We start from the raw sequence: 24602 nt of genomic DNA, 5'->3' as shown, positions 1-24602 counted from the left end.
AGTATTTTTTAATACCTTTCATATTTTTAAAATTACAGTCTATCCCAAACATAACATTATACATGATTAACACACTCATTTATATTTGTATTAAAACTCTTTAATTAAAATTAATAAAAATAGGGTACAAAAGATTATTTGATAAAATTTTAAGATCAAAGCATTTAGCTTCAAAATTTATACGTTATTTTAACAATTTTATAAAAATTTTATTAACCTTTATAAATAAACGGTAATATTTCATCAAATATTAGATAAAAATAATTATTTGATCTTTAATTTATGGGAAAACTTACATCTCAAATCCTGTAAATAACTTGTTGCTTATTATTAATTATATTAAAATGAAGAGAAATATTATATGACTAATTTGGATAATTTAAGTATTGTGTTATAGTGTGATTAGTGTTACTTTACCATAGTAATTAATTTGGTACTCTTTTAAAGTGTATATAATTTTACAACAATATGAAATATACAATAGAAAAATAGTATTTTTCTTACTCATATTTAGGAATTTGTTAGATAGGTAAATCAATTTGAAATTTAGAAACAATATGATAATAGTTTGAGATTTCATTTATGAAGGGCCCATATAAAAACACCATGCAATTGAGAATCAGTAGGAATATTTTCCTAGAGACCTGGATATACAAGAATTCTGATCTCATGTTTTCCTTGGTTTTTCTTTGTTATTGATCTCTCTCTCTCTCATACCTATATGTTCAGGTAAGCAAATGAAATCAGAAGAAAATTCGTTCATCCTGGTAGAATAAATTAACTTATTTCAAAATTGATGAGATTTGAGTTCTTTCTTTCTCTCTCTCTTAATTTGCATTGGAAATCTGCTTTGAATCAATCATGAAAAGCCCTCCAAAAGGACCTGCAGATAGTTTTTCCAGGGATTTTTTCTCGTATTCATATTTAACTCCTTGGACTCTTCCAAAAACGGTGATCAGCTTGATCATTGTAATCTCTCTTCCCTACGTCTTTTATTCATTTAGATTGTTATATTCTTCAAATCCTCCAACCCAACAAGCTGTAGTTCACGATCTTCTTCAATCTCAACCTCATCCTGGATTTCAAAACAATTTCTTACGCACGGATGTATCATCAACTAACAATAATGAGCAGGACCCAGAAACAACGAGCCTCAAACACATAGTTTTCGGCATTGGAGCCTCGTCTTCCACATGGAACCAGAGAAAAAATTACCTCAAGTTATGGTGGAGACCGATAGAAATGCGAGGCCACGTTTGGCTGAACAAGCCTGCCGAATACAGTGCTGATGATTATAAGTCTTTACCACCCTTGAAGATCTCAAGCGACACATCACAATTCGATTACAAACACCCTTGGGGTACGCGAGACGCCATACGAATGTCAAGGATTGTTTCAGAGTCTCTGAGGTTAGGCTTGAAGGATGTAAGGTGGTTCGTAATGGGTGATGATGATACAGTTTTTATTGCTGATAATTTGGTTAGGGTTTTGTCAAAGTATGATCATAATCAGTTTTATTATATAGGGAGTCCATCGGAGACTCGTATGCAGAATTTAAATTTTTATTTTGGTATGGCATTTGGTGGTGGTGGATTTGCTATAAGTTATCCATTAGCAAAAGCTCTCGAGAAAATGCAAGATCGCTGCTTACAGAAATATTCTTCTTTATACGGTTCTGATACAAGGATTCATGCTTGTTTATCAGAGCTTGGCGTTCCTCTCACCAGAGAACAAGGATTTCATCAGGTTAGTTTCTTTTTTATTTTTCCAATTTACTTGTTTGGTCATCGAGAAAAGAAAAGCAAAAAAAAAAAGCCTCCTTTTTAATGAAATCAAATTTATGATTTGTGATAAGATTGACATTCTAATTAATCACTTAATTTTATCTACTAATTTAAACAGAAACCCATATTATCAAAATCACAAATTTAAAATTCCGGTCTTTGAAAACTTGCCATGTCAACGTATTGAGACCCACCAGATCAGGTGTCTACTTCCAGTGGTCATGGCCATGGCCATGGCGATGCAACCAAAATAAGCTATTTTCTTTCACTTTTTTCTCAAATTAGACAAGTTTATTCCGTCGTGACAAATTTACATATTTACCGCTATTAAAGGTAAGCCACAAACACAATGCATGGCAATTAAGAGTTTTAATTTCTATGGCAGTTTGATATGCACGGCAACATTTACGGCTACCTGGCGGCTCATCCGCTTGCGCCTGTTGTGTCTCTCCACCACTTAGATTTGGTGGAGCCGATCTTCCCAGACATGGACCGAGTGGAGGCGGTGCAACGCCTGATGGAACCAATGAAATTAGACTCAGCGGCACTGGTTCAACAATCCTTTTGCTACGACAAAAACAGGACCTGGACGGTATCCATTTCATGGGGATATGCAGTGCAAATTGTACGGGGCATACATACAGCCAGTGAATTAGAAACTCCTGCAAAAACCTTCCTGGATTGGAATTCAAGAGGCGATGATGCGGCATTTGACTTCAATGTTCGCTCTATTGGCCTCGTTCCTTGCGAAACTCCATTTGTTTACTTTCTTTCCAATGCACTGTACAATGCCACTACTGATCAGACTGCTACTGAATATATTCGTTATCGGGCACATATCCCATCTTGTAATTGGAAGATTCCAGATCCTTCTGAAATCCACAGAGTCGAGGTTTACAAGAAACCTAATCCAGATTTATGGAACAAGGTACGTATGTATTCAGATTCAACCTTTATTTACTCATCATTCGAACGAAATTGAATCCAAGTGTTTGCTTTTGACAGTCTCCGAGAAGAAATTGCTGCAGGATCTTGCCAACTAAGAAGAACCGGACTTTGGTGGTTGATGTGAGTGTTTGCAGAGAAGACCAGACTGTTGTTGATTGACAGTTTATAGGATTTTTGTAAATTTTCTCAAATTTTACTTGGAAAGGGAAACCACTTAAAGGGTTTTTCTTTGAATTGCAGAATTATGTTTCTGTAAAATCAATGCTCTTCAATCCACTCTTTGAGCAAAACGCAGCGTTTTAATCAGAAGGTCAGCAATGCGTACACCTGACTCTCATTTTCGGTTCCAATTGAAATTTTAAATTTCTGAATTAAATTTTCACCCAGAATTAAATTCAGTTAACTGAAAAGCAATCTAATAACCTATCAGAAATTTAAATTATTAAATTATCCATTAATATTCTTTTTAAAATTAAAGTGAGATTTGAAAAAATTTTCTTTTTAATTTTTTTTCCTAAATTTATGAATAATAAAATTATGATTTTACCAGCATTAATTTTTTATATGAAAAAGGGTTTTTGGCCAATCCTGGGTGGAAAGGTGTAACAGCAACCACCACGCGTGGACTCAAAGTCAGTCATCTCCAAGTGTTTGACTCAGTTACACAAAATCAAAAGCTCTTATTTTCATTTTGCATCCCGATTGTTGTTTCTGTCGGTAATGGTCATGGAGATCTTCTGCGCACACTCATCAATCTGTCTTTTATTATTCTCTCTATCGTCCCTTTATGCACTTTCCTTTTCCCTCTCTTTCTCTCCGATCGACAACTACCTCATCAACTGCGGCTCTACTGTGGACGCTACAATAGATAATCGCCGATTCGTTTCCGACTCATCTCGCTCCAACTCACCTCTGCTGAGTTCCTCAGGTCGGTCTATACAACTCAGCAACCGTGGCTCCACTTTACCCCAAATTTATAACTCTGCCAGGGTTTTCGACAGACCATCGAAGTATGTTTTTGAGATCAGAGATCAGGGGACACATATGGTACGCCTCCATTTTAACCAATTGATTTATTCGGAATTCGATTTTTCTGATGCTAAATTTCATGTTTTGGTTAATGGGTATGTCGTTTTGAGCAATTTTAGTGGAGGTCGTAACTTGTCAAGTCCTTGGGTAAAGGAGTATTTGATCTCGGTTGATGATAAGAATCTCGCAATTATGTTTGTGCCTGCTAGAAAATCGAAATTTGCGTTTGTTAATGCCATTGAGGTCATTTCTGCTCCTAAAGATTTGATTTTGGATTCTGCCCAGTTTGTAAAAGAAGATAAATTTGATGGTTTAAGTAAACAGGCTCTTGAAATTATGCATAGGGTTAGTGTGGGTGGTTCTAAAGTGACACCGTTTAATGATACTTTGTGGAGGACTTGGTTGCCTGACAATGAATTTTTGAAATCTAGTGATGGAATAAAACGGGTGTATTCTAGTGGCAGGATTAAGTATCAGAGGGGAGGGGCAAGCCGTGAAGTTGGTCCTGATAATGTGTACAACACCGCCCGTGTAATCATTAGCACGAATGCTTCAATTCCTAATTTGAATATGACTTGGGAGTTTCCTGTGATTGAGGGTCATAAGTATCTTGTTAGGTTGCATTTTTGTGATATTGCTAGTATATCTGTTGGTTTGCTATTTTTCAATGTTTATGTTAATGGGAATTTAGCATATAAGGATTTCGATCTCTCATTTGTTACTGCTTATACATTGGCTTCTCCATTTTATATGGACTTTGTGGTTGATGTTGATCACTCAAGGCTTTTAAGTGTTAGTGTTGGACCATCAGAGAAGAGCTTGGACCATGCAATCGACGGTATTCTGAATGCAGTGGAAATCATGAAGATGAATAAGACTATGGGTATTCTTGACGGAGAGCATTGTGCAGGTTTGATCTTGAAGAGTTGGCCAAGGGAAAATACTGGCATTTTGGTTCCTTTGGTTTCTGCTGTATGCTTGCTGCTAAGTTTGTCTGTGATTATGCGTAAGAGGTGGAATAGGGTGAAGAACTCTAGAGGATGGTGTAAACTGCCTACGGATGTGCCTGAAGTGAATCCAAAGCATGGCTATCAACATATACCAGTAAAAATGTGATGGTCTTTTCTTTTATGTAAGAATTGCTATGCTTCTTCTTGATAGTTGACTGCATTTCGTTGTATGCACTTTGGGCACAAAATAAGAGGCATTATACTTACAACCTCGTGTGCGGAGAAATTAGGTTGAATTTGAAGTCCCTGCTAAAGAACTTCAGGTGCTTGGAAAGTTCTTCTGTAAATTTGTGTGTAACTTATATCAATATAACAAAGATACTGTAATTTGGAAATGCAGTTTTCTGCATTTCCCAATATATGATGCACTTTATGTGATGCAAGTCTTGTAAATCAAAAGAAGTTTCGTTTGAATTTGATTCTATCTCTGTATGGATTGACACGACCAAGGGGGTATAATTTTAATTTGGTTGGTTGTTTTCAGTTTAGGAGTTTTCATATTTTAGTGTTTGTTGGAGCAGAGAGGTATATATATGTATGTATGTTAACATTGCTGGATCGAAGCTCTGGTTTTCATTGATTAGTTTGATGCAACAAGAAATCTTCTTAATATCACAAAAAAATTATACCTTTTTTTTTTATTACAGTGCTAATCTTTGTTGGATTTTATTTTGATTCAAAAGACAATTCTTTAATATATATATATAAAAAAAAAAAAAAAGAATCCGAAGAATGTTAAATTTGTAATTCTGGTCTTTGTTGAATTTCAGTTTGGTGTAACTTAAATTTTTGCTTGAACGAATTGGCCTGGCTGGATTGATCCGAACTGTGTCTGAGTTCTAATAGAATAAGTTGAGTTTGAGTTTGTTTTCACAAAGGACTGAACCCAACCTATGAAGATAGCTTAGACAATAATGGAAAAAGAGGACTTCCAGGTTACTTACGCCATTGAAATTTTCAACAAGCACAACTTAATTGAGATATGAATTCTTTCATTTGCAGGAGAGGCAGACTTATGTTAAAAGTAAATGACCAGAAATTTACCCAGATATATGTCCACCCTGAACTCGTGCCAGCTTGCCACATAATACTTACATTAATCCAAATCACAAATAGATTAAAATACTACGCGAATCGTGCTTCCTCGTTTCCTCCTTTATGATGGACACAAATCCGAAATTCTACTTTCACATGAAATAAAATATTATTTACAGAATTCTCGCCTATATATACAGTCATTCCAGTTACATTCTGATTTCCCACGAAGATTCTGCCGTATAATCAAGTACTGCGAGAGACAGAGAGAGAGGAGAAAGATGGTTTCCACTGAAGAAATACAAAGAGTAGTTCGTGCTGGGATAAAGCTACTGTTGATGGTAGTGTTTTTGGGCACTCTGATGATATGGATTATGATGCCCACCAACGTTTACTTCCTAAAGTGGCTGCCTTACTTACGTGCAAAGTATAATATTTCTAAGTTCTTTGGAGGACAAGGTTAGAGCCCTTGATAATGCTTGATATTGCGTCATCTTCATGTTCATGTTTCATGGCCTAATATCTATTTTCTTAGCCTTTTATGATATGTGGTTTGTGTTACAGGTGCAACACTTTTGATTTTCACTTTTCCAATACTCTTCATTGCTGTCTTCGCCTGCATATACCACCATCTTGGAAAGAAACTGAATGACTATAAACGGGAAAGGTAGCCTTTCCATTTAGTTCTTGAAATTTTAGCTCAGCAAAACTTCAATTCTCACCACTATTCCTTTTGTTTTTTCTTGATTTTGAATAAACGGCAGCCATGGGAGAAAAAATATTTTAGCTTTGTGGAGAAGGCCAAGGCTCGTAAAAGGTCCTCTAGGGATTGTTTCCGGCATAGAGTTAGTCTTCTTCATCATGTTCATCCTCCTACTAATTTGGTCTCTCTCAAATTACCTGCACAATGGCTTTGCTCATATTCCCCCACCACCAGCGGCTGCGAAAGGAGCGAAATTGTAATGTTTCCTCTGAGTCTCTCTTGATTTAAACATTATATAAATAAACAACAATAACATATAGAACATTCATTGGCAGATGGAAAGCTAAGTTGGGCATTTCAGCATTCAGACTAGGTTTTGTTGGAAACGTGTGTCTTGCTTTTCTCTTCTTTCCGGTGGCCAGGGGGTCGTCGGTGTTGCCACTTTTTGGCTTAACATCGGAGGCTAGCATCAAGTATCATATATGGCTTGGCCACATCGTCATGGCATTCTTCACAGCTCATGGCCTTTGTTACATCGTCTTCTGGGCCGTTACTAATAATATTTCAGAGGTAATTAATCTGTTTTAAACTATACATTTTACATTAACCATAGGATTATATTTTCAATCAAATTATACGCATAAATAATATATACAACTTTTAACATAAATAATGATATATCACTATATTTACGCACATAATATTATTCATATTTTTTTTCAATTTCTGGCTTTTTTTTTTCCCCTACTTTTGGGGAATAATAGTTTTCTTTGTCACACCATATTTATGAGAAACAGAAAGCCGTGTAAGGCTTTCGAAGATTAGGCACCACTCAACAACATGACCATTTTACAAAATAATTTGAGTTTTCAATTCTTAATTATCAATAATTATTTGTTCAAACTTAAACTTATCAAAATTGTCATTCACTTGAACTTAAACTCATTGGAACTGTCACGCAAACAAAAACCCATCATTAGAAGGACTATTTTCTATTTTATCGATTGAGGGTAATATCGTAATTTCAAAAAGTAAAATTTCTCTTCTGCTAATGAATTTAGATTTTGGGTGCGTAAGTGTTTGTATTCCTTAGGTGAAAAAGATTATATGGTCAGTCCTTGGTGGGAAAGTGTTTGCATTTGATCTTTAAATGTTGACTTTTAGGACATTCAAAACAAAAGATCGAAGTTTCATTAAATAAAAAATTTATACAATTTTACTACCTATGTTAAATGAAAGTCAGAATTCTACGTATATGAACTTTCATGGTGGTTGATTCCAGTTAAGCATACATAGTATTTATTCTACTCACAATAAGCTAAACGATTTCATGGTGGTTGATTTAATGCAGATGCTAAAATGGGATAAAATTGGCGTATCAAACGTCGCCGGAGAGATATCTTTGGCATCCGGCTTGGTGTTGTGGGCAACAACTATCCCTCGCATACGCCGCAAATTCTTTGAAGTCTTCTTTTATACTCATCATCTCTACATACTCTTCATGGTGTTTTTCATATTTCATGTTGGTATCTCTTTTGCCTTCATGGTGCTTCCTGGATTCTATCTCTTCCTCGTCGATCGCTACCTTAGATTCTTACAATCAAGACAAACTGTTCGTTTAGTTTCTGCCCGAATCTTGCCATGCGAAACCGTGGAACTCAACTTCTCCAAAGCACCAGGTAAATTTACTTTCCTTGTCTACCTTACTTCAGTGGTGATAGCAATGGCATTTGTCACCTGTAAAATTTGTTTTATTTTGTAGGGTTGAGTTATAATACGACGAGCATTATGTTTGTAAACGTGCCAACCATTTCGAAGCTGCAGTGGCATCCTTATACTATTACTTCTAATAGTAATTTGGAACCAGAGAAACTCAGTGTAGTTATTAAAAGTGAAGGAAGTTGGTCGAAGAAACTTTATCAGTTGCTTTCTTGTTCTTCAATGGATCGTCTCGAGGTTTCTGTTGAGGGACCTTATGGACCTTCTGATTCATCTCATTTTCTAAGGTTTGCACCTTACAAAAACCAACTACTTATTTGCACTTGGCGTTGTAATTCATACTATAATAATTGATTTTTGCAGGCATGACACACTTGTGATGGTGAGTGGAGGCAGTGGCATCACTCCTTTTATCTCCATTATTCGAGAGCTCATCTTTGCGAGTTCAACAATCAAATGCAAGACCCCAGAAGTAATCCTGATTAGCTCTTTCAAGAACTCTTCTGACCTCGCCATGTTAGAGCTTTTACTGCCAGTTGCAGGAACAACAACTGACTTTTCCGATTTAAATCTACGAATTGAGGCTTATGTAACAAAGGAGACACAACCCATGACAGAAGACTCAAAGCGCATTCGAGCCACCTGGTTCAAGCCTAAAGCAACTGATGCACCCATAACTTCAATTTTAGGCCCCAACAGCTGGCTATGGCTTGGTGCAATAATCTCATCATCATTTATCATTTTCCTCATCTTAATTGGGATCATTGACACCTATTACATTTATCCTATTGATCACAACACCAATAAGATTTTCTCCTACTCTCTCAGAGCATTCTTGAATATGTTGATTATATGTATCAGCATTGTTGCGACAGCTAGTGTAGCTGTGATTTGGAACAAGAAACAAAATACAGTGGAAGCAAAGCAAATACAGAATATGAAAGGAGCAACTCTAGATGGTGATACAGAACTAGAAAGCCTGCCACATCAGTCTCTTCTCCAAGCTACCAATGTGCACTACGGGGAAAGACCTGACCTAAAGAGTAAGTCTCTTATTTTTGCCATTATTATATATATTCCCTAGAATCTTCGTGGCTGTAAACAGCTGATTGGTTTATGGTGGGCGTGCAGGAATGCTATTTGACTGCAAAGGATCAAGTGTTGGAGTTCTGGTTTGCGGACCAAAGAAGATGAGGCATAAAGTTGCAGCAATTTGTTCATCTGGTCTGGCCGATAATTTGCATTTTGAGTATATTAGCTTCACCTGGTGATTTGTTATCATCATCGGCCAAGGATTGTAGCATCAATTTATCTACTAACATAGGCAAACATGAACGTGTACTAATATAATAGAACTTGTTATATGAGTTATTTTCTATTTTATTGAATCTCCCATCCATTTAATTGATTAATTATGAGTGAGTCTATTGGGCTCATAATTTGAATGGAAATTGCACAACATTCCATTCAATGGACATTCTCCTATAGAAGATAATCATTCATAAACACCAGCGTTCTTTCCATCCTAACGGATCAGTATTAAATTTATCAACAGATACATGATAAAAGGTAAAAGGCAAAGAATATGCCCATGGATGGATTTGATAAGAAGAAAACTAATTTGAACTTGATTCCCTTTTGGTCTAAATTTTGAGCGTGAAAATCAAATTATGATAGATTGAAGATTATAAATTTGCGGGACCACGAATTTGTTTATGAAATTGGGCCTTCTGGGTTGGAACAGATGATCGTAACTACTGAATGAATAAGGCCCAGGGGTTTTATAGCCAGTTACAGACCTTACCTCAAATAGAGAAGTGAGAGACAGAAGTTTAAACAATGTTTTGTTGGAGGCGCTCGTAAGAACACCTCTCCAAAAATTGGCGTATGCCGCTGTCAGCGGCGAGCACACGGTATTCTTTAGTAAAAGGCGAAAGAATAGTTCGCTATGTGCTCACCGCACGGCTCCGTAGAGCCAATGTTGCAGCAGCCATATATTATATATACCTGGCTTTTGCAGTAGTTCTTGTGTGTTTCCGATATGGGACCCTGGTCTCTTAAAAGTTTGCTTACTTGGTCCCCCACTGATCCATATTCACAATCACAAAGTGTCTACTTCTGGCTAGTTGTGACGGATAATTTGTCATGATTTAAGAGCTGCACCACCAGATGATCCCTTCCATTAAAGAATTTAAATTATGAACATCGATGCATCTTCAATATCATATATAAATTAATGCAAGAAAATCTGAAATAATTATCCAGTTATATTTTTTAACTCTTAATTTACTCAGGCTCAGCTCAGCTATTGGAAATCGGTTGTTTTCCATCTTGTGACAGCAAACTTTTAAAGATCAAGATATATGTATCAATCGGACAGTGATAAAAGCTTCAATGCTCACGGAATATCTATTCTTTCATGTCATTATTCTTAGTTTCTACATATACAATTCCAGTAATTTAACCACCAACCCCTTTACAACATACTATAGAGAAAAAAAAGTGCTAAAATATTCAAATTAAATCGAATTTGAACAAAAATCAGTTTAAACTTAAAGAAAAAATCACCCCCATAAAAATCATTGACAAACTGATAAACTTGAGTCAAATTAGAGTTTCAATTCGTGTTAACTTATTTGTACCGAACTGGTTTGGCCTAAATTTACCCTTAAAATATCTTATTGGAGGGTTTTAATACCTTCTTATAAAAATCTAGGGGTGTTGGTAATCTTAAGGGGTTTCTAATAATTTTATAAAATATCGTAGACGTATTAAATGCTAAATAGTATGATCTATCACAGGCAGTACTAGTTTTACTCGGGCAAACTGCTTTCATTTATATTTTATACAGAATTTATTATACAAATTTGCAAAGAATGAAAAATGAAACAAAAATTCCTCTGCAACATTTTACTATGCATTGGCCTCCTTATCTACAAGAACAATTATGTGACTTATGGAAAGGCCTATTCTAAAGACAATCCCATCTCTTGATTTCCAGGTAGGTAAATTTCCATTCAATCAATAGTTCTAAGTGTTCATGCGTGAATCGGACGACAGAGGACTCATTTTACTGGAAAGGGAACATCTGATTTGAAAAATCAATCTGATTAGTTCCCATATGTAGTCAAATAGCATAAGGCTTCACTTCTAACCATCTTCATTTGTCTTCTGTATTCAAAACAGATGTAAGTCTCTCCTCCAAGGATTCAAGAAGATCTTGGTACTCGGCGAACGTGGAATGAGACTGATTAAAGTAGATAAGAACATTGTAAAATTTACATCTAAAATTTACCGATTTTATTCTCAAAGCGAGCAGAATTTTAAAGACAGATACCTGTAATGTAATGGCATAAGCTTTCCATAACCGTGTATCATGACAGAAAAGATCAAAAAGAATCTGCATAAAACCAGAAGGAAAATCTTAGTATGCAACCCTGACTTCCGTGGTTGTGATAATATTTTGGTTGAAACTTTCGGGGGAGGAAAAATGTTAAGCCAGGGCTTCCTTAGTCTAACGCACAATGTTGTAGACGTATCTTAAGCCGGCAGCTTCAGAAAGCTGGAACGTGAAAGACACGTAAAGCAAAAACAATGACTCTGGAAACCAAGTAAAATTAGATTTGGCAAGTATCAGTATACTGTTAGATAAATCAGTTATACCTCAGATCGTCTTAAAAGAGTGGCAAGTACAACTATCCATTCTTTGAACTTGACAGAGCACATATGAGCCAAGAGAAATTCTGCATCCAACCTGCTCTGCAGTGTACCCATGTGAAGCTGTAAAAAAATGAGAGAGACCCAATCAGAAAACAAATGTCAAACTAATAAAAAAAATTGGTTACAGTGGTTTTAATACACCGAAAAATCTTCATTTTACACCCATTTTATAATAAAGATACTGGGCGTCAAGTCACCGAATAAGAATCTTTCTCTCCTTTCTCAAACTACAGTTGATAAGTTGATCCTTATTTCTCAAAAAAGTTGCCTAGCTCTAAACTATTAATACAGGTCAAGCCTAGTGACTAACTTTCAGAAAAATTAAATTTATAAGAATGTTTAGATGAGACCTTTAATTTAATAATTAGAAATTTTCAATTGAAACTCAAGATCATAACTGATGAGACAACAATCAACTAACTATTAAAGAGAGATTTGCATTTGACATAGAAGAGAATAGAATTAGGCTCACAGGCTCTAACTAGTTGTCCTATTTCTGAGATAATTTTGCAACAAAATATACATACTGAACGTATGCAAATCCAGTAACTCAAGAAAGCAGTAAGCCGACTCAACAAGATAATTATGCATAAAAAGAGAGATTGATGCTAAATTTATACCTTTTGCGCAATCAGTTCAAGCGCTGAAGCAAAATTCTCTAAGCGAGCACTACCATATCTTTCTCGTTGAAGATATTCCTGCAGTAGATGATGGCGAAGCTCTAAGATCATTTTAATCTACATCATGGCCTCAATAGATGTTGTAAGCTACTCTTACCACTAAATCAAACTGAGTGCCCTTTACAAATGCAACAAGCTTGGAAAGTTCTTTCCCCGACATCAAATAGCTAGCATGATTTTCTAAGATGTTCTTAACAGAAGCAACATTAGGACTCTGCTCCTTGAGAGAGGTGCTGTCCCAAAGAAGGAAAGCCTAGTGAATATAATTAGGAATTTTAAGATGCAGGGCTCGGATGCATGCAAAACATGACAGATAGCAAATTAACCTTTTATCCAAAGATGACCTCCTGTAACTAGGAGGAAAAAGAAAATAGCCCAAGAATCTGGGTGATAATTTTTCTGAATCAGTTGATGCTGGTTCAAATTCCCTTCCAGATCTCAGTAAGAATCTCACCTAAACATCAAATATTTAAACAAAGAAAAGATTTTAACAATACAATTTTCCCGTAGAGCAAAAATCAAATTATCGTGTCCAAACTGATACCAGTTCCCCAGCAAGTTCATATAAACATTCATCAAGTGTTGCCTGCACAGGATTAACAACCCTGATCAGAGTAAGTGATGAAGCAACAATGAAAAGAGAGAACAAAATTTGAATCCCACAAGAATTAATCTACCTGTAATAAACGTAAGGCACAATATTGACTGACAGCGGGACCTTCAAGTTTAGCAATCACCTTTGACAATCATATTAGAAATGAAAAGATTACATTTTGTCAGTTTTCCAGTTTTAATGCACATACAATCACACTGGGATTTATAATGAGAAGGGAAATATCCTGATTCCCACTTATCTTTCGTGACTCCATAACACAATTTATTTCTTCCAACCAAGATGAAAACACACTTCTTGTACAATATAAAGTTTATCATAACATAGTTCAAAGAATTTAACCTAGAAATGCCATTATTCAGTGACGTGTCAATTATCATATGCGAATTAAACTGCACACCCATCTGATAATGAAAGTAGGCTGAGCAAGATTTTCATCAAAGGAGTGGACTGTACTGAAGAGCACTTCTTAGTGGTACGGTAGAAAGAAATTGATAAGTATATTTCTAATTGTACAGAGACATGAAATTGCTAACAGTCAAGGGCCGAATATATTTGAGCAAGAAGATTGTAACTCTTCCTGAGCCAAGAGAGAGATTTTAAATCTTACAAGAATATAGCCAGCCGCAGTGCGATACCATCTCCGCTGGAAGCAGTCCTCAAACAACCTATTAAATAAAAAATAATGAACACATTTAATTTTTCTTCATTTTCTTCCCCTTAAAACATAACATTATAGCAAATATAAAGTATGAAGAACATATGAATCATTGCTCCATAAAAGAAAATTTCACATCCAGCAATGTTCCTAAAAACTTAGATCAGAACTTTGGTAGAGTAAGAGGGGAAAAAAAGACCATCCAAAAATCTTTTGAGAAAACCAAAATACCAATTAGGATTCAATCAAGACTCCATTTGATTCTTCAATCAAGATTTCATTTGCATTTTAGGTCAGCAGGGCGACATAGAATAACAGCAAAACTAAAAAATGATTTGGCAAGCAGATAGCTTCTGTGAGAGTTAGTATTTTTGGTTTACATTAAACAATTCCTCAATTCACAGTTATGTGATGTGAATAAACGATAAAGAGCATCTACTTCTTTATTCACTAGTCCATTCCCTGACAACCAAGAGCAGGACTTCTTAGCTTGAAAAACAAAATTGGGTATAACCTCCCAAGTGTGGATTCATCATTCAGAAAAAGCCTTGGAAACTAATGAACTACCATCATCATGATTTGGAGAAGCTATCTAAGGGAAAAAAATATTTGTTGAACCACCTCTAACTTCAACTTCTGGCACATTAAATTAACCACCTCAGTTTGTCAAGCTACACGATTTCCTAAATATATTGATTTATGATACCCTGCAAGCATGTGGAGGAAACCAAAAACAATTATTGCTAAGTAAAGGAGCATACTCTGTAGATCTTCCAGCAGCAGAGAACAAATCTGACCAATGTCGACCATCAGTCTTTCTAGCAACACTGACAACAACACTAAGGTACTCAGGAAAATTTCTAATTAAATTGCAAGTCTTCTCCAAAAGAGAAAAGTTGGCAGCACGTTTAAGGGTTGAGATTTGGTTCTTGTTTATATTTTGCCTGTAGGAAGTTAACATGTAGGTTAGACAAACATGATATACACATGCACAAAAGTAAAAGTACCCACCAAGCAAGAACAGAGAATAAAATGGTGAGTACCCAACAAGCAAGAACAGGGTATAAGATGGTCATGCAGAAGCTCAAGAAAATGCATGCAATAAACATGCCAATGTCCAACACAAAAACCATGGAAAGGTTAAATAACTTTGCAAATTGAAATAGCTGGGCACATATCTTATCAAATTGGCAGAGCCATGAGCACAACAATGTTCAAATCACCTCATATCTTCCAACAACTTAAACATACCTGGAAATTTCAGCTTCAAATACAGTAAAAAGAAGCCACTCCAGACAATGTGAAAAATGAGGCTTTTCTGCAGACAACTGTGCCAACCGTAAAGCCTCCACAATTTTGTCCCTCTGGGAAACCATACATGAAAAATAATTAGAAAAAAAAAATCGCTACTAGGACCTTCTATATACAAAAAAAAGAGAAAGGTGGCACCAGTGATACCTGAAGAAGATGCCGAAGTAGGCAATGCAATATAGTTTGGGCTTGAGGAGTTGGTTCAAAACAAGGAAACTCTGTGCATGCTGAAAACGACAGTCTCTGCGAAACGCCAACAACAATACCAGCATTTGGAAGAAGACCCAAAGGATACACCTCACGGTCAAACTCCAACTCCGGGTCCAACTAAAAGCCAAATATCAAGTTACTTTACAAACTCAGATTTATAGAATATAAAGACCAATAACCAGATCAGAATAACTCAAGTTTAACAGACTTATTAGTATGATTTCCAAAATTTTAATGGTACAGCTACAACTAAATCAAACACAAATAATATTTAATTGATGACCAAATACGATACAGCCAGGAAAGTAGATACCATCTTCATTAACAAAGGTTAAGATAAATAAACAAATTGATATCAAGAAGAACCAGAAGCTAAAAGGTTCAAGCTGTTTACCATCCTAAATAGAACAAGTGCAATCATTCCAGTTACTATCAAATAAATCCATTAACATTTACCAAAAATATAAATCCATTAACACCACTTAACATCCAACAATAGGAAGTAAAAAAAGACCAGTTCCCAGTTTTATTTTTATTTCTGATTATTAGTGTCCTGATTTATTTAGTTTCTATTCATTGGCTAACTGAAAACTTTTAAATCAAGACTAACTCAAATATTAAAATTATATATAAACTTTTTTATGAAGAAACAAATTCTGTAGATCATTGCATGTCCTTCTCAAAACTATCTGCCACATTCCACAATATAAACAGCTTCAAAAAATTATACATACATGCAAAAAGTCCTCCTGCTTAAAAGGGTCAACACCCGAAGACGGATACCAAACCTGTAGAAATAAGCTTCCAGCAAGAATCTAAATCAGAAAAGTACAAATGGCGAAAATAGAGAAGACACATTTACCAAGCAACACAGAACCTTCAGGGGAAAAAATGATGGAACTTAACAGTCGGTTACCTGCATCCCTCGAAAGCCATAATCCAACCATGAAACTTCCTCAATTAGACTCATCTTCTCCTCTGATTGTCCACAAGTAACCCAAAATAATTCAACAGAATCGGTAAGCTCCCTTTCCCTTCCATCATCTAAATCCAGAAGTGAAAGCTCCCCATTTGCTCTTAATATCAAACATCTAGCAACACATGAATCCATTTAGTGGAGTAGAATTCAAATAAAATCCTACTTGTCTTTTTGTAGACTCATACCTTGCAGGCTCCCTCTCAGACAAATCTTCTTCAGATGAAACTCGATTGTTTAATGTACTTTCACCAGTAACCTGATCAGGGATAAAGCGCATAGCAGCTGGGTGGCTCTTCGCAGTCATGATTGAAAGTTCTCGTACTGTAGAAAGCTGTTTGTCATTTTATCACTTAAAAATGCATGAAGAATAAAGACTCATCAAAGCACTCTCATTTAGAGTGTAAAGTGAAACTTCATGAGTACAATACTACTTAAATAATTATATCAGAGATTATAATTATTCTTAGCAAGTAATACTAGAATAAACTTTTACTTGTAGGTCTGGAGTGTTTGAAGGTGTCAATTCACCAAATAATTTCACATGGAATATGTGGACATCAAATGGGCGATAGGTCACCAATATATAATCTTGGTAGACATCCATCACCATTGGTTTTGCAAGCAAAGGTTTCCGACAGAGTAGTGAGCTCTGATCAAGATGATATCTAGGATAAAAAAGCAGTTCATACCTGAAATGAAACAAAGATTTGAACACTATAAATATCCACCCTTCTTAAGATGAAAAATAAAAAATGATTAATGCACAAGTAACAGAATGTGCACCACTAAATGCAGAACTAAAAAGACATAAATCCTGAGTGATTTGCATAGGGCAAATAGTGGCCAGCAGATCAGTGTCAAGACTCATCCAGGCATTTTGCTACCATACTTCCATATATTCATTAAATGTTAAAATATTTCAACAGATAAAGCCAACCTCTAAAGATTATCCATAAAAGACATAAATAGAATAACATGGCTCACATGTTAGAAGAATCAATGTAGTTGCAGACAACAATAATCTTTCCCAGCCACAGCAAACCTTTGCACTGAATCTTTTGTTCCTGCGTGATATCTCCAAATACTCGCCACTTTTTCAGCCTTATATCATATAATATTAACCCATGAAGACCAGCAACTGCTAAGTACATTCCATCCTTGCTAGCTGCCACATGTTGGACAGGCCAATTCTGGGAGATATAAGAAACCTGGGCCAAAGCAAACCAATATTAGAGACACCTATATGTTAATGACAAAAAATTACTGTCTTAATTATAGTTGGTAGTTTTGGTGCATAACTGGAAGGTTTAAATGTAAAAGCTTAAGTTCATCAGTATCTTCAGACTGCACAACTAATAACCTATCTTCACCATAAATTACTTGACGGGCATAAGTCATGCCAGATACTCCTCTGCTAATACAACATTTGCCAAAGGAAAATGCAAGAATTTGCTCTGACGATTCTTCCTCAATTGCGTAAAGCCTATATCCATATTCATCCCACTGAACCAGAGAGGTGCCGCTCATTAGTGGCTCATATTTAAAGTCTTGGTTTGGCTTTGCAACTGGAGAAGACACAGAACTTAAGCCAATCTGACGGATTGTTGACATCAAACGACACCCCGAAACAGACCACACAGTAAGTCCTCTTGACTTCCACCCAACAGCAAAAGCAGAATTATCAGGTGTCCATGCAATATAACTGACAGAACCAGTATCATCCATTGAGTATCTGCAAAATACCAAAAAAATCAAATACATTACTCTCAAGTTCATTTTTCTTTTTCCTAACTTTTTCCTCTTTATTTCATTTTTTCAGTATAACCACGATCTAGATACACCACGGACAAACAATTGAACGTAACATAATAAACAATTGGACAACCCGCACACCCATGGACAGATAACTTCAGTCTTCAGATTCAGCATAGGTCCACACCCCAGTCCATTGATTACAAGATAACTATAGGATCTAGAGATTACCTTCAGAAACTCATAAAAACTTCAGTAGAAGATATAGGATCTACAATTCAAAACTAACATGTTAGCCTCAGTTATTGCCTTACCCCCAGTCGTACAAAGACACAGTACGAATGAGTGATGCAGATTCTGCCAGGTCATATAGCTCAACAATCCCCCTTCTGGTGCCAACAGCAACAATTTGTTGCTCTGCCGCCACTGAAGCACATACAACATCACCAGAACCCAGCTCTTTTTCAACTTTAATAAATTCAGGTTGCTTTAAACCTTTCTTACTTATAGAGCATGATATCAGTTTTCCATCAGAATATACAATAAGAAGCAGTCTCATTAGAAAGCAAAGCTCCAGCTGGACAATAGCGCACTTTCTGGAGAATTTGTGACCAGAAACAAAAGCTCCTGAAGTCTCTGCAGAAGCAAAGCCATTACTCAGGGAATTTGGTAGTAGTGTCACTGAGCTGCTATCATATCGAAAGTCATTGAGTTCAAAAGCTCCACAGAACTGTAGAAACGGATACCAATGATTAAATGGGATATTGCTTAATAAACCGAGCTAAAAGAAATAAACCGAATAATACTACAAATTAGCGCTACTTCGCTGTATCCTCAAAATCGCTAACATGAATCATATTCAGATTACCTCCCCCTTCCATGAGATACAATATAAAGATCCATCAGAAAGTCCAAGTAGCATATGTTTGTTATCGCTCACAATATTGCTCCTAATGAAAAATCATATTACAAGAAGACCAGCAAGATCAGACTTCAGAAGAATTGCATATGATGTCAAAGCAAAAACAAAATGTCTATGTACATCATAACAATCACCCGAAAACAACAAACAAAACATAAATAATGATAGATCAATCAGTCATTCTAAAAATCACTGTCAACATTTCTCCAAAGGATTGATATCATATTCAAATTTCAAGTAGCATATATTTCTCAGTGGAAAACACCGAAACTGTGAGCATTGTGAATTGGATACATCCATACAGCTGTTGATCCTATTAATTTTCTTCTCTTTGCTCTATTAATTCAGTGTCTCTTTGTTCTGGTGTTCGTTCTACTAATAGACACCAGAACAAAGACTAATGACCTTAGTAAAGTGTATGTCACTAAAAGAAGAGCAGAAATTTTACCATCATTTACTTGTGACTGAGATTTTATTGTGTTTGGATTGCTCAATAACCACAAAGAATGCGAAAATTGTATGCTATAAATTCAAATCCCACAAACTTTCCCAAGATAAGGAAGAAAAAATTGACTTAAATCAAATTCAACATCCTTAAAATTTTAAACTCAAAAGAGAATTCAAAATCAACCCAAATGTACTTACACTGAAAAACCCTTTTCTGCAAAAGGCACCTGCTCACTGAGAACAAGAAATATATTTGCCAAAAACAAACCAGAAGGATGCTTTGCTCCAATTTGTATTCTTTTTTCTGTAAACTGGACCTTGAAAATGTGAAGAAAAAAAGATGACGTCTGCAAAACAAACCAACCAACGGCACGGATTAAGCAATAAAGGCATTGTGTAATTGCAATTATAAAAGAGAATTATAGTTAAATTCAATGTAATCAAAATAGGCATTAGACTAACGAAGTTACACTAATCAGTTATATTGAACACAAATGCAAATAAATTGACTCTTATTCAAACAATGTAAACGTTATTTCAATGCAATGTTCAAGAAATCACATACAAGAACAAATCATCCAGAAACTTACAATCACAGCGATCAATTTTCCATCAGGGCTCCACAAAGCTTGCAAATTCTCTCCCTCTCTCTGCAGCGACTCTGAATCCCTCTTATATTTCCCTAACCTCACTTTATGCTGTAAATAAACCCCAAATTTACAAATTAAAACAACCTAAAATTGTAAAAACCTAACGACAGGATAGATGCATAAAAACAATTTTTAAAAAGTACCCGCGAGGAACTCCACAGCTCGACATGTGAAGGAGAGACAACGAGTAATAAGCCATTGATAACTTTCAAGTATATGATCCGTTGAGACGACGAACACTGCCCTTGCTCTATTGGGATCACCTGTGGCCATCCGTACGACATGTACATTCTGGTCGTCTTTGATTGAGTGTGCGTCGTTACAGAGATCTGTCAGTCATTAGATCTGAAATTTTTGTTCAAATGGTAGATCTCACTTTGTTTCGTAGACCCGCGGCAATTCCTAGTTTTCTTTCTTTCTTTTTTTTTTTTTTTCCATTTGATGAGAAAATAGACGTTTTACCTATCCCGTAAATATCTGACGTGGACTTAATAGAGGTGGGTCCGGTCTGATCTGGCACACTTCACTGTCTTTTTACTGCAATGCATGAAGTAAAGTCTAAGCACTCTTAACCAGCCGTGCAGCCTAGTCCCGCGGTAAAGATGAGCGCAACATACTTCCGAAAATTTAATTAGGAATATTTTAAAAATTAAAAATTTATATTTAATTTAAAATTATTTAATCATATAATAATATATTATGTAAATATATAAAATATATATTAAAAATTATAAATATTAAATTTATTTATTATATCATGGCATAATTTAAAATTGGTGTATGTAAATTTTATTGCTTTGAAAAATAACATGGACAAATGAGATCACCAGATTTAAAAAGTTTTAGCCCCAGTGAAAGAAACCCGAACTAATACCAAGGCCCATTAAAATAAATAAAGCCACTTCATTTGTAGGTAGATTGAGTTTGGAATTGGTTTTTATCTCGTATCAAATCTATAATATCAAATTCAAGTTTATTCGAATTATTATATAATATTATCGAAGAGTTTTTAATAAGATGAATAATATTATTGAATATAAAAAGAATCAATTTTAAATCGAGTTGTTAAACTGAAGTTTCAATTCGAAATCAACTCAACTTAGATTTAAGTCAATTCAACTCAGATCGAATTCATCCCCTATTGAGCATGTACAAGAAAATCAAATGTTGGTTTGTTTTGAGTTTGGCTGAACATTTGCATTTTATAATTCAATTTTTGTGCAAACTACTTTAGAAAGAGTGATTTCCATGTTTTCAAAGTAATCAATAAATATGGAATCCAAGAAATTAACACATTTTGCTCATCAATAATATTATTTTATTTTTAATAAAAAATTATTTAATTATATAATAATAACGTATAATAGAATATTAGTTTGTTAATGTGCCGTTTTAATAATAAAAACTAAAAATGTGAGTGGAAGAAGATGAAGAAGGTTGGTAGTACAATTGAGTGAATTGAAAGTAGAAGCATGTCCACATCAAACATCAAAAGGAAACTTGAGATGAAAACCCACCAAAATGATCAGTCAAGAAACACAAGCCCACGATATAAGAGAAGATAAGATAATAATTGAAGATGTATGGGTGAGCGAGACACAGATCAAACACGTGGGAGTGGGACATGAATTGGTTCATAGTAAAGCGAAGTTTGTAAAGGAGCAGAGCTTAATTGGAATGACTTGTGTGAGAGCCAGTTGGGGCATAAGGTGTCTTGGACTGGAAAGGCAGAGTAAAAGTGGTGAATTGTTAGTTTGGATTTAAGGTTGATAGTGGTGACGGTGACTTTGGGTTACAAATTAATTCACCCATGATGCTTTGCCGGATGGCTAGGGTTCTCACTCTCACTACCGGCGAAATTTTGGCCTGTTCTTGTTTCTCTCTTTTATCATCAAATTAAGATTAGATTTAAGTTCAGTTCGAATAAATTTGACTTAAGTAAGTTTAAAGTTAAGTTTTTTTCAAAGAGTTTAGTATTTTTGACTCAAACATAATCTCAAATTTTAGGAGTGTTCGATTCGTAAAATTCACAAACCTAAAAAATTCGATATAAATTAATCAAAATAACGTTGTTTTGATGAATTTATATAAAAAATACATCGTTTTAATATCAAACTAAACTTAAAGTTCAATTCAAACTTAAACTCGATTTGATTTTACTAAAATAAACCAAACTCGAACTTAAGTAAACTTTAGCTTGGTTTAGCTCGAATTTAGTACTACATCAAACTAACACCCTTTCTATTTATTTGGACCTTATTTCATCATCACTGCTTTTTATCCCTTTTTGTCCATATTCAACCCACAGAGAAGCCGGGGCATCAAATATGCCTACTGCACAAAAAGCTTAGAAAGTTAATGCATTTGTTTTTAAACGTGGAATTTGTAAATCTTAAGTTCAATAATGAAAATTTGAAGAATGCCAACCTCCACATATATTTTCCTTAAAGCTATGCCACAGAAAAATCAGCTGAAATAAATGATTATGCTGAGAAAAAACACATCTAATGATTTTATTTAAAAAGAAAAACCCTGGACTCAGAATCATATCAATTTCATTAGCTTCTGTAAATTCACTGGCGTTTCATAAAGAAGAAACGACTTCTCCAGTTGAGCTGAAGAAGAAATCTTCTGTGATCGAGCTCCAAAATCCAAATAAAAGATTCATTGGACTTTGGAAATCCGTAGGATTGAAGTGATAATAAAATATAATTTGGAGCTTTTGTGTCACCAGGGATTAAAATAGTAGGGTTGCCTAACCCCTAGACTATGGAGAAGTCAAGAGTCAGAAAGGCAAGGCAAATGGCAATTAAGAAACCAATGTCATCTTCCTCAACTCTTCCAATTACAACACGTGCCACGTGCATAATTAACTATTTTTTAATCAGCCGTCTCTGAACAAAAAAAAAAAAAGACCCAGTTAAACAAAATTTATTTATCCTCACCCACCAACCAAATTGCTTTCTTTGTGAGGGACCCAGTTAAAGACTCTTATTTTAATTGGCTCATCCTAAGCCCTAAAATGACAGCGTGTGACTATATCACCTACATCGTACTCTGTACTTGAAGGAAACAAGGCGGAGCCGAAACAGAAGCTTCCTCTCTTTCACTCTCTCACTCTCTCACAAAACTCTCTCTTTATAAATAACTCCTCGAAGCCACAACTCTACTTCATAAAGCAACACTTTTCTCTTAATTAAGATCCATGAGTTTCCCAGTGGGGTACACAGAAGCATTCTTGCCAAAGCTCGTTGTACACACGCTTTCCTTTCTGGGTTTCATTAGAAACATCATTTTCTGCTTGTTTCAATATCTGGGCCTCTCTGATTTTCTCGAAACTGATGTCATTTGGGTGGAATCAACATCGACGCGAATTATTGCAGACCCGCCCGTATCTGCTCAACTGATCCGAGAAATACTACCTGTGATTAAATTCCAGGATTTGGTGGTCAACGGAGAACCGCCTGAAAATTGTGCCGTTTGTTTGTATGAGTTTGAAGGTGGAGAAGAGATCAGGTGGTCGAGAAATTGCAAGCACTTTTTTCACAGGGCTTGTTTGGACCCTTGGATGGACCACGATCAAAAAACATGTCCTCTTTGTAGGTCACCGTTTCTGCCCGATGAGATGCAAGAGGAGTTTAATCAACAGCTCTGGGCTGCTTCTGGGGTCGGTGATCTTTACAGTGAGCACAGTTCAATTCCAGGGTTGTAAGTTAATTTATAAAAAGAACCACTTTGTAATTAGAACAGTATAGATTTTGGTTTAAAATATTTAATTAAGTTTGTCAAGCAGGTGGGCTGAGCGCTTTGCAGTATGTGTCAATGGCTTGCCATAAACGACACCAATTATAAATTCCAAAGCAAATAATTTCAGCATGCCCAGAAATAATAAATTAGAGTTAAAAGGAATTTGTGAGCTCAATCATGTTTATCTGTTAATAATTGGTGGTGGGTGCTTTCAAATTTAACATTGGTTTTTGCGCTCGACAGGTCCTTATCTCAGCCTCTGCAAGCCTTAGAAATGGTCAGCTCATCTAGCTCTGCAATACTCTTCCATGAACCAAACTTTAATTGAAATTTCAGTTATGAAAGGTTGATTCGAGTTTGACCCATATATTTTTTCAAGAATATTGTTTATTCTCTGATTATATTTTATATCTTAAAAACAATACTTTTTTTCTCATCAATAAGTTTCTTGGGGTTGGATAAGACTAAAATTGTATCAAATCCATCCCTACTTTAAACACTTCAACCTAAACCTGAACAAAATATTAGTGACCCAAAGCCGATGCCTTTAAATGGTAAAGCAAACTTAGGCCCCCAAGAGCATGACACTCTAAAGCAGAAGATTCATTTTTAGCCCACTTGCTTTCTTTTATTAGAGCTCAGCCCACCCAAACTCTGTTGATTTATTCATACACCGATGAACGTG

The 24602-nt window shown here is 35.4% G+C and overlaps 5 protein-coding genes and 1 non-coding gene across 6 annotated transcripts; 4 read left to right on the top strand and 2 right to left on the bottom strand.

Annotated features, from left to right (window-relative positions):
- The first annotated feature begins 583 nt into the window (after positions 1 to 583).
- On the top strand, positions 584 to 3022 carry LOC123224585. The gene is made up of 3 exons (XM_044648323.1): positions 584 to 1746; positions 2170 to 2712; positions 2790 to 3022. The coding sequence occupies exons 1-3, from the start codon at positions 862 to 864 to the stop codon at positions 2889 to 2891; spliced, it is 1530 nt and encodes a 509-aa protein (XP_044504258.1). The 5' UTR covers positions 584 to 861; the 3' UTR covers positions 2892 to 3022.
- A 275-nt stretch (positions 3023 to 3297) lies between these two features.
- LOC123224586 (probable receptor-like protein kinase At5g24010) lies at positions 3298 to 5185 on the top strand. The gene has a single exon (XM_044648325.1). The coding sequence runs from the start codon at positions 3453 to 3455 to the stop codon at positions 4875 to 4877; it is 1425 nt and encodes a 474-aa protein (XP_044504260.1). The 5' UTR covers positions 3298 to 3452; the 3' UTR covers positions 4878 to 5185.
- A 902-nt stretch (positions 5186 to 6087) lies between these two features.
- On the top strand, positions 6088 to 9802 carry LOC123223339 (ferric reduction oxidase 2-like). Its single transcript, XM_044646495.1, has 8 exons — positions 6088 to 6265; positions 6371 to 6473; positions 6571 to 6765; positions 6845 to 7079; positions 7861 to 8188; positions 8272 to 8515; positions 8592 to 9271; positions 9360 to 9802. Exons 1-8 carry the CDS (start codon positions 6088 to 6090, stop codon positions 9497 to 9499), a joined length of 2103 nt encoding a protein of 700 aa, XP_044502430.1. The 3' UTR covers positions 9500 to 9802.
- A 277-nt stretch (positions 9803 to 10079) lies between these two features.
- Positions 10080 to 10195, bottom strand: LOC123224602. Its single transcript, XR_006504011.1, has one exon. It is a non-coding gene; the product is annotated as a U5 spliceosomal RNA (small nuclear RNA).
- Positions 10196 to 11036: 841 nt separating this feature from the next.
- On the bottom strand, positions 11037 to 20597 carry LOC123224581 (guanine nucleotide exchange factor subunit RIC1-like). Its single transcript, XM_044648317.1, has 23 exons — positions 20314 to 20597; positions 20111 to 20218; positions 19719 to 19867; positions 19020 to 19101; positions 18466 to 18881; positions 17699 to 18131; positions 17384 to 17607; positions 16893 to 17088; positions 16585 to 16730; positions 16337 to 16511; positions 16155 to 16208; positions 15358 to 15537; positions 15151 to 15263; positions 14661 to 14843; positions 13852 to 13909; positions 13306 to 13365; positions 13173 to 13214; positions 12955 to 13082; positions 12726 to 12861; positions 12569 to 12646; positions 11892 to 12008; positions 11566 to 11628; positions 11037 to 11475 (listed from the first exon to the last, which is right to left on the bottom strand). Exons 1-23 carry the CDS (start codon positions 20458 to 20460, stop codon positions 11389 to 11391), a joined length of 3375 nt encoding a protein of 1124 aa, XP_044504252.1. The 5' UTR covers positions 20461 to 20597; the 3' UTR covers positions 11037 to 11388.
- A 2691-nt stretch (positions 20598 to 23288) lies between these two features.
- Positions 23289 to 24079, top strand: LOC123224584 (brassinosteroid-responsive RING protein 1-like). The gene has a single exon (XM_044648322.1). The coding sequence runs from the start codon at positions 23376 to 23378 to the stop codon at positions 23880 to 23882; it is 507 nt and encodes a 168-aa protein (XP_044504257.1). The 5' UTR covers positions 23289 to 23375; the 3' UTR covers positions 23883 to 24079.
- Positions 24080 to 24602: the final 523 nt, after the last annotated feature.

Source organism: Mangifera indica, chromosome 8 (assembly GCF_011075055.1).
Source record: "Mangifera indica cultivar Alphonso chromosome 8, CATAS_Mindica_2.1, whole genome shotgun sequence".
NCBI lineage: Eukaryota > Viridiplantae > Streptophyta > Magnoliopsida > Sapindales > Anacardiaceae > Mangifera > Mangifera indica.
The sequence above is the reverse complement of the archived record's forward strand: the minus strand, read 5'-3'. Positions and strand labels throughout refer to the sequence as shown.

Bases quoted from the DNA above. Each gene is read 5' to 3' on its own strand.
- LOC123223339 (XM_044646495.1), top strand. From the start codon at position 6,088: ATGGTTTCCACTGAAGAAATACAAAGAGTAGTTCGTGCTGGGATAAAG. The intron at 6,266-6,370 runs GTTAGAGCCCTT...TTTGTGTTACAG, and splicing joins TAAGTTCTTTGGAGGACAAG to GTGCAACACTTTTGATTTTC. The intron at 7,080-7,860 runs GTAATTAATCTG...GATTTAATGCAG, and splicing joins TTACTAATAATATTTCAGAG to ATGCTAAAATGGGATAAAAT.
- LOC123224584 (XM_044648322.1), top strand. From the start codon at position 23,376: ATGAGTTTCCCAGTGGGGTACACAGAAGCATTCTTGCCAAAGCTCGTT.
- LOC123224581 (XM_044648317.1), bottom strand. From the start codon at position 20,460: ATGTACATGTCGTACGGATGGCCACAGGTGATCCCAATAGAGCAAGGG. The intron at 19,868-20,110 runs GTAAGTTTCTGG...TTTGTTTTGCAG, and splicing joins GAAAATTGATCGCTGTGATT to ACGTCATCTTTTTTTCTTCA. The intron at 14,844-15,150 runs GTATGTTTAAGT...AACTTCCTACAG, and splicing joins TTTGAAGCTGAAATTTCCAG to GCAAAATATAAACAAGAACC.
- LOC123224586 (XM_044648325.1), top strand. From the start codon at position 3,453: ATGGTCATGGAGATCTTCTGCGCACACTCATCAATCTGTCTTTTATTA.
- LOC123224585 (XM_044648323.1), top strand. From the start codon at position 862: ATGAAAAGCCCTCCAAAAGGACCTGCAGATAGTTTTTCCAGGGATTTT. The intron at 1,747-2,169 runs GTTAGTTTCTTT...TTTCTATGGCAG, and splicing joins GAGAACAAGGATTTCATCAG to TTTGATATGCACGGCAACAT. The intron at 2,713-2,789 runs GTACGTATGTAT...TGCTTTTGACAG, and splicing joins ATCCAGATTTATGGAACAAG to TCTCCGAGAAGAAATTGCTG.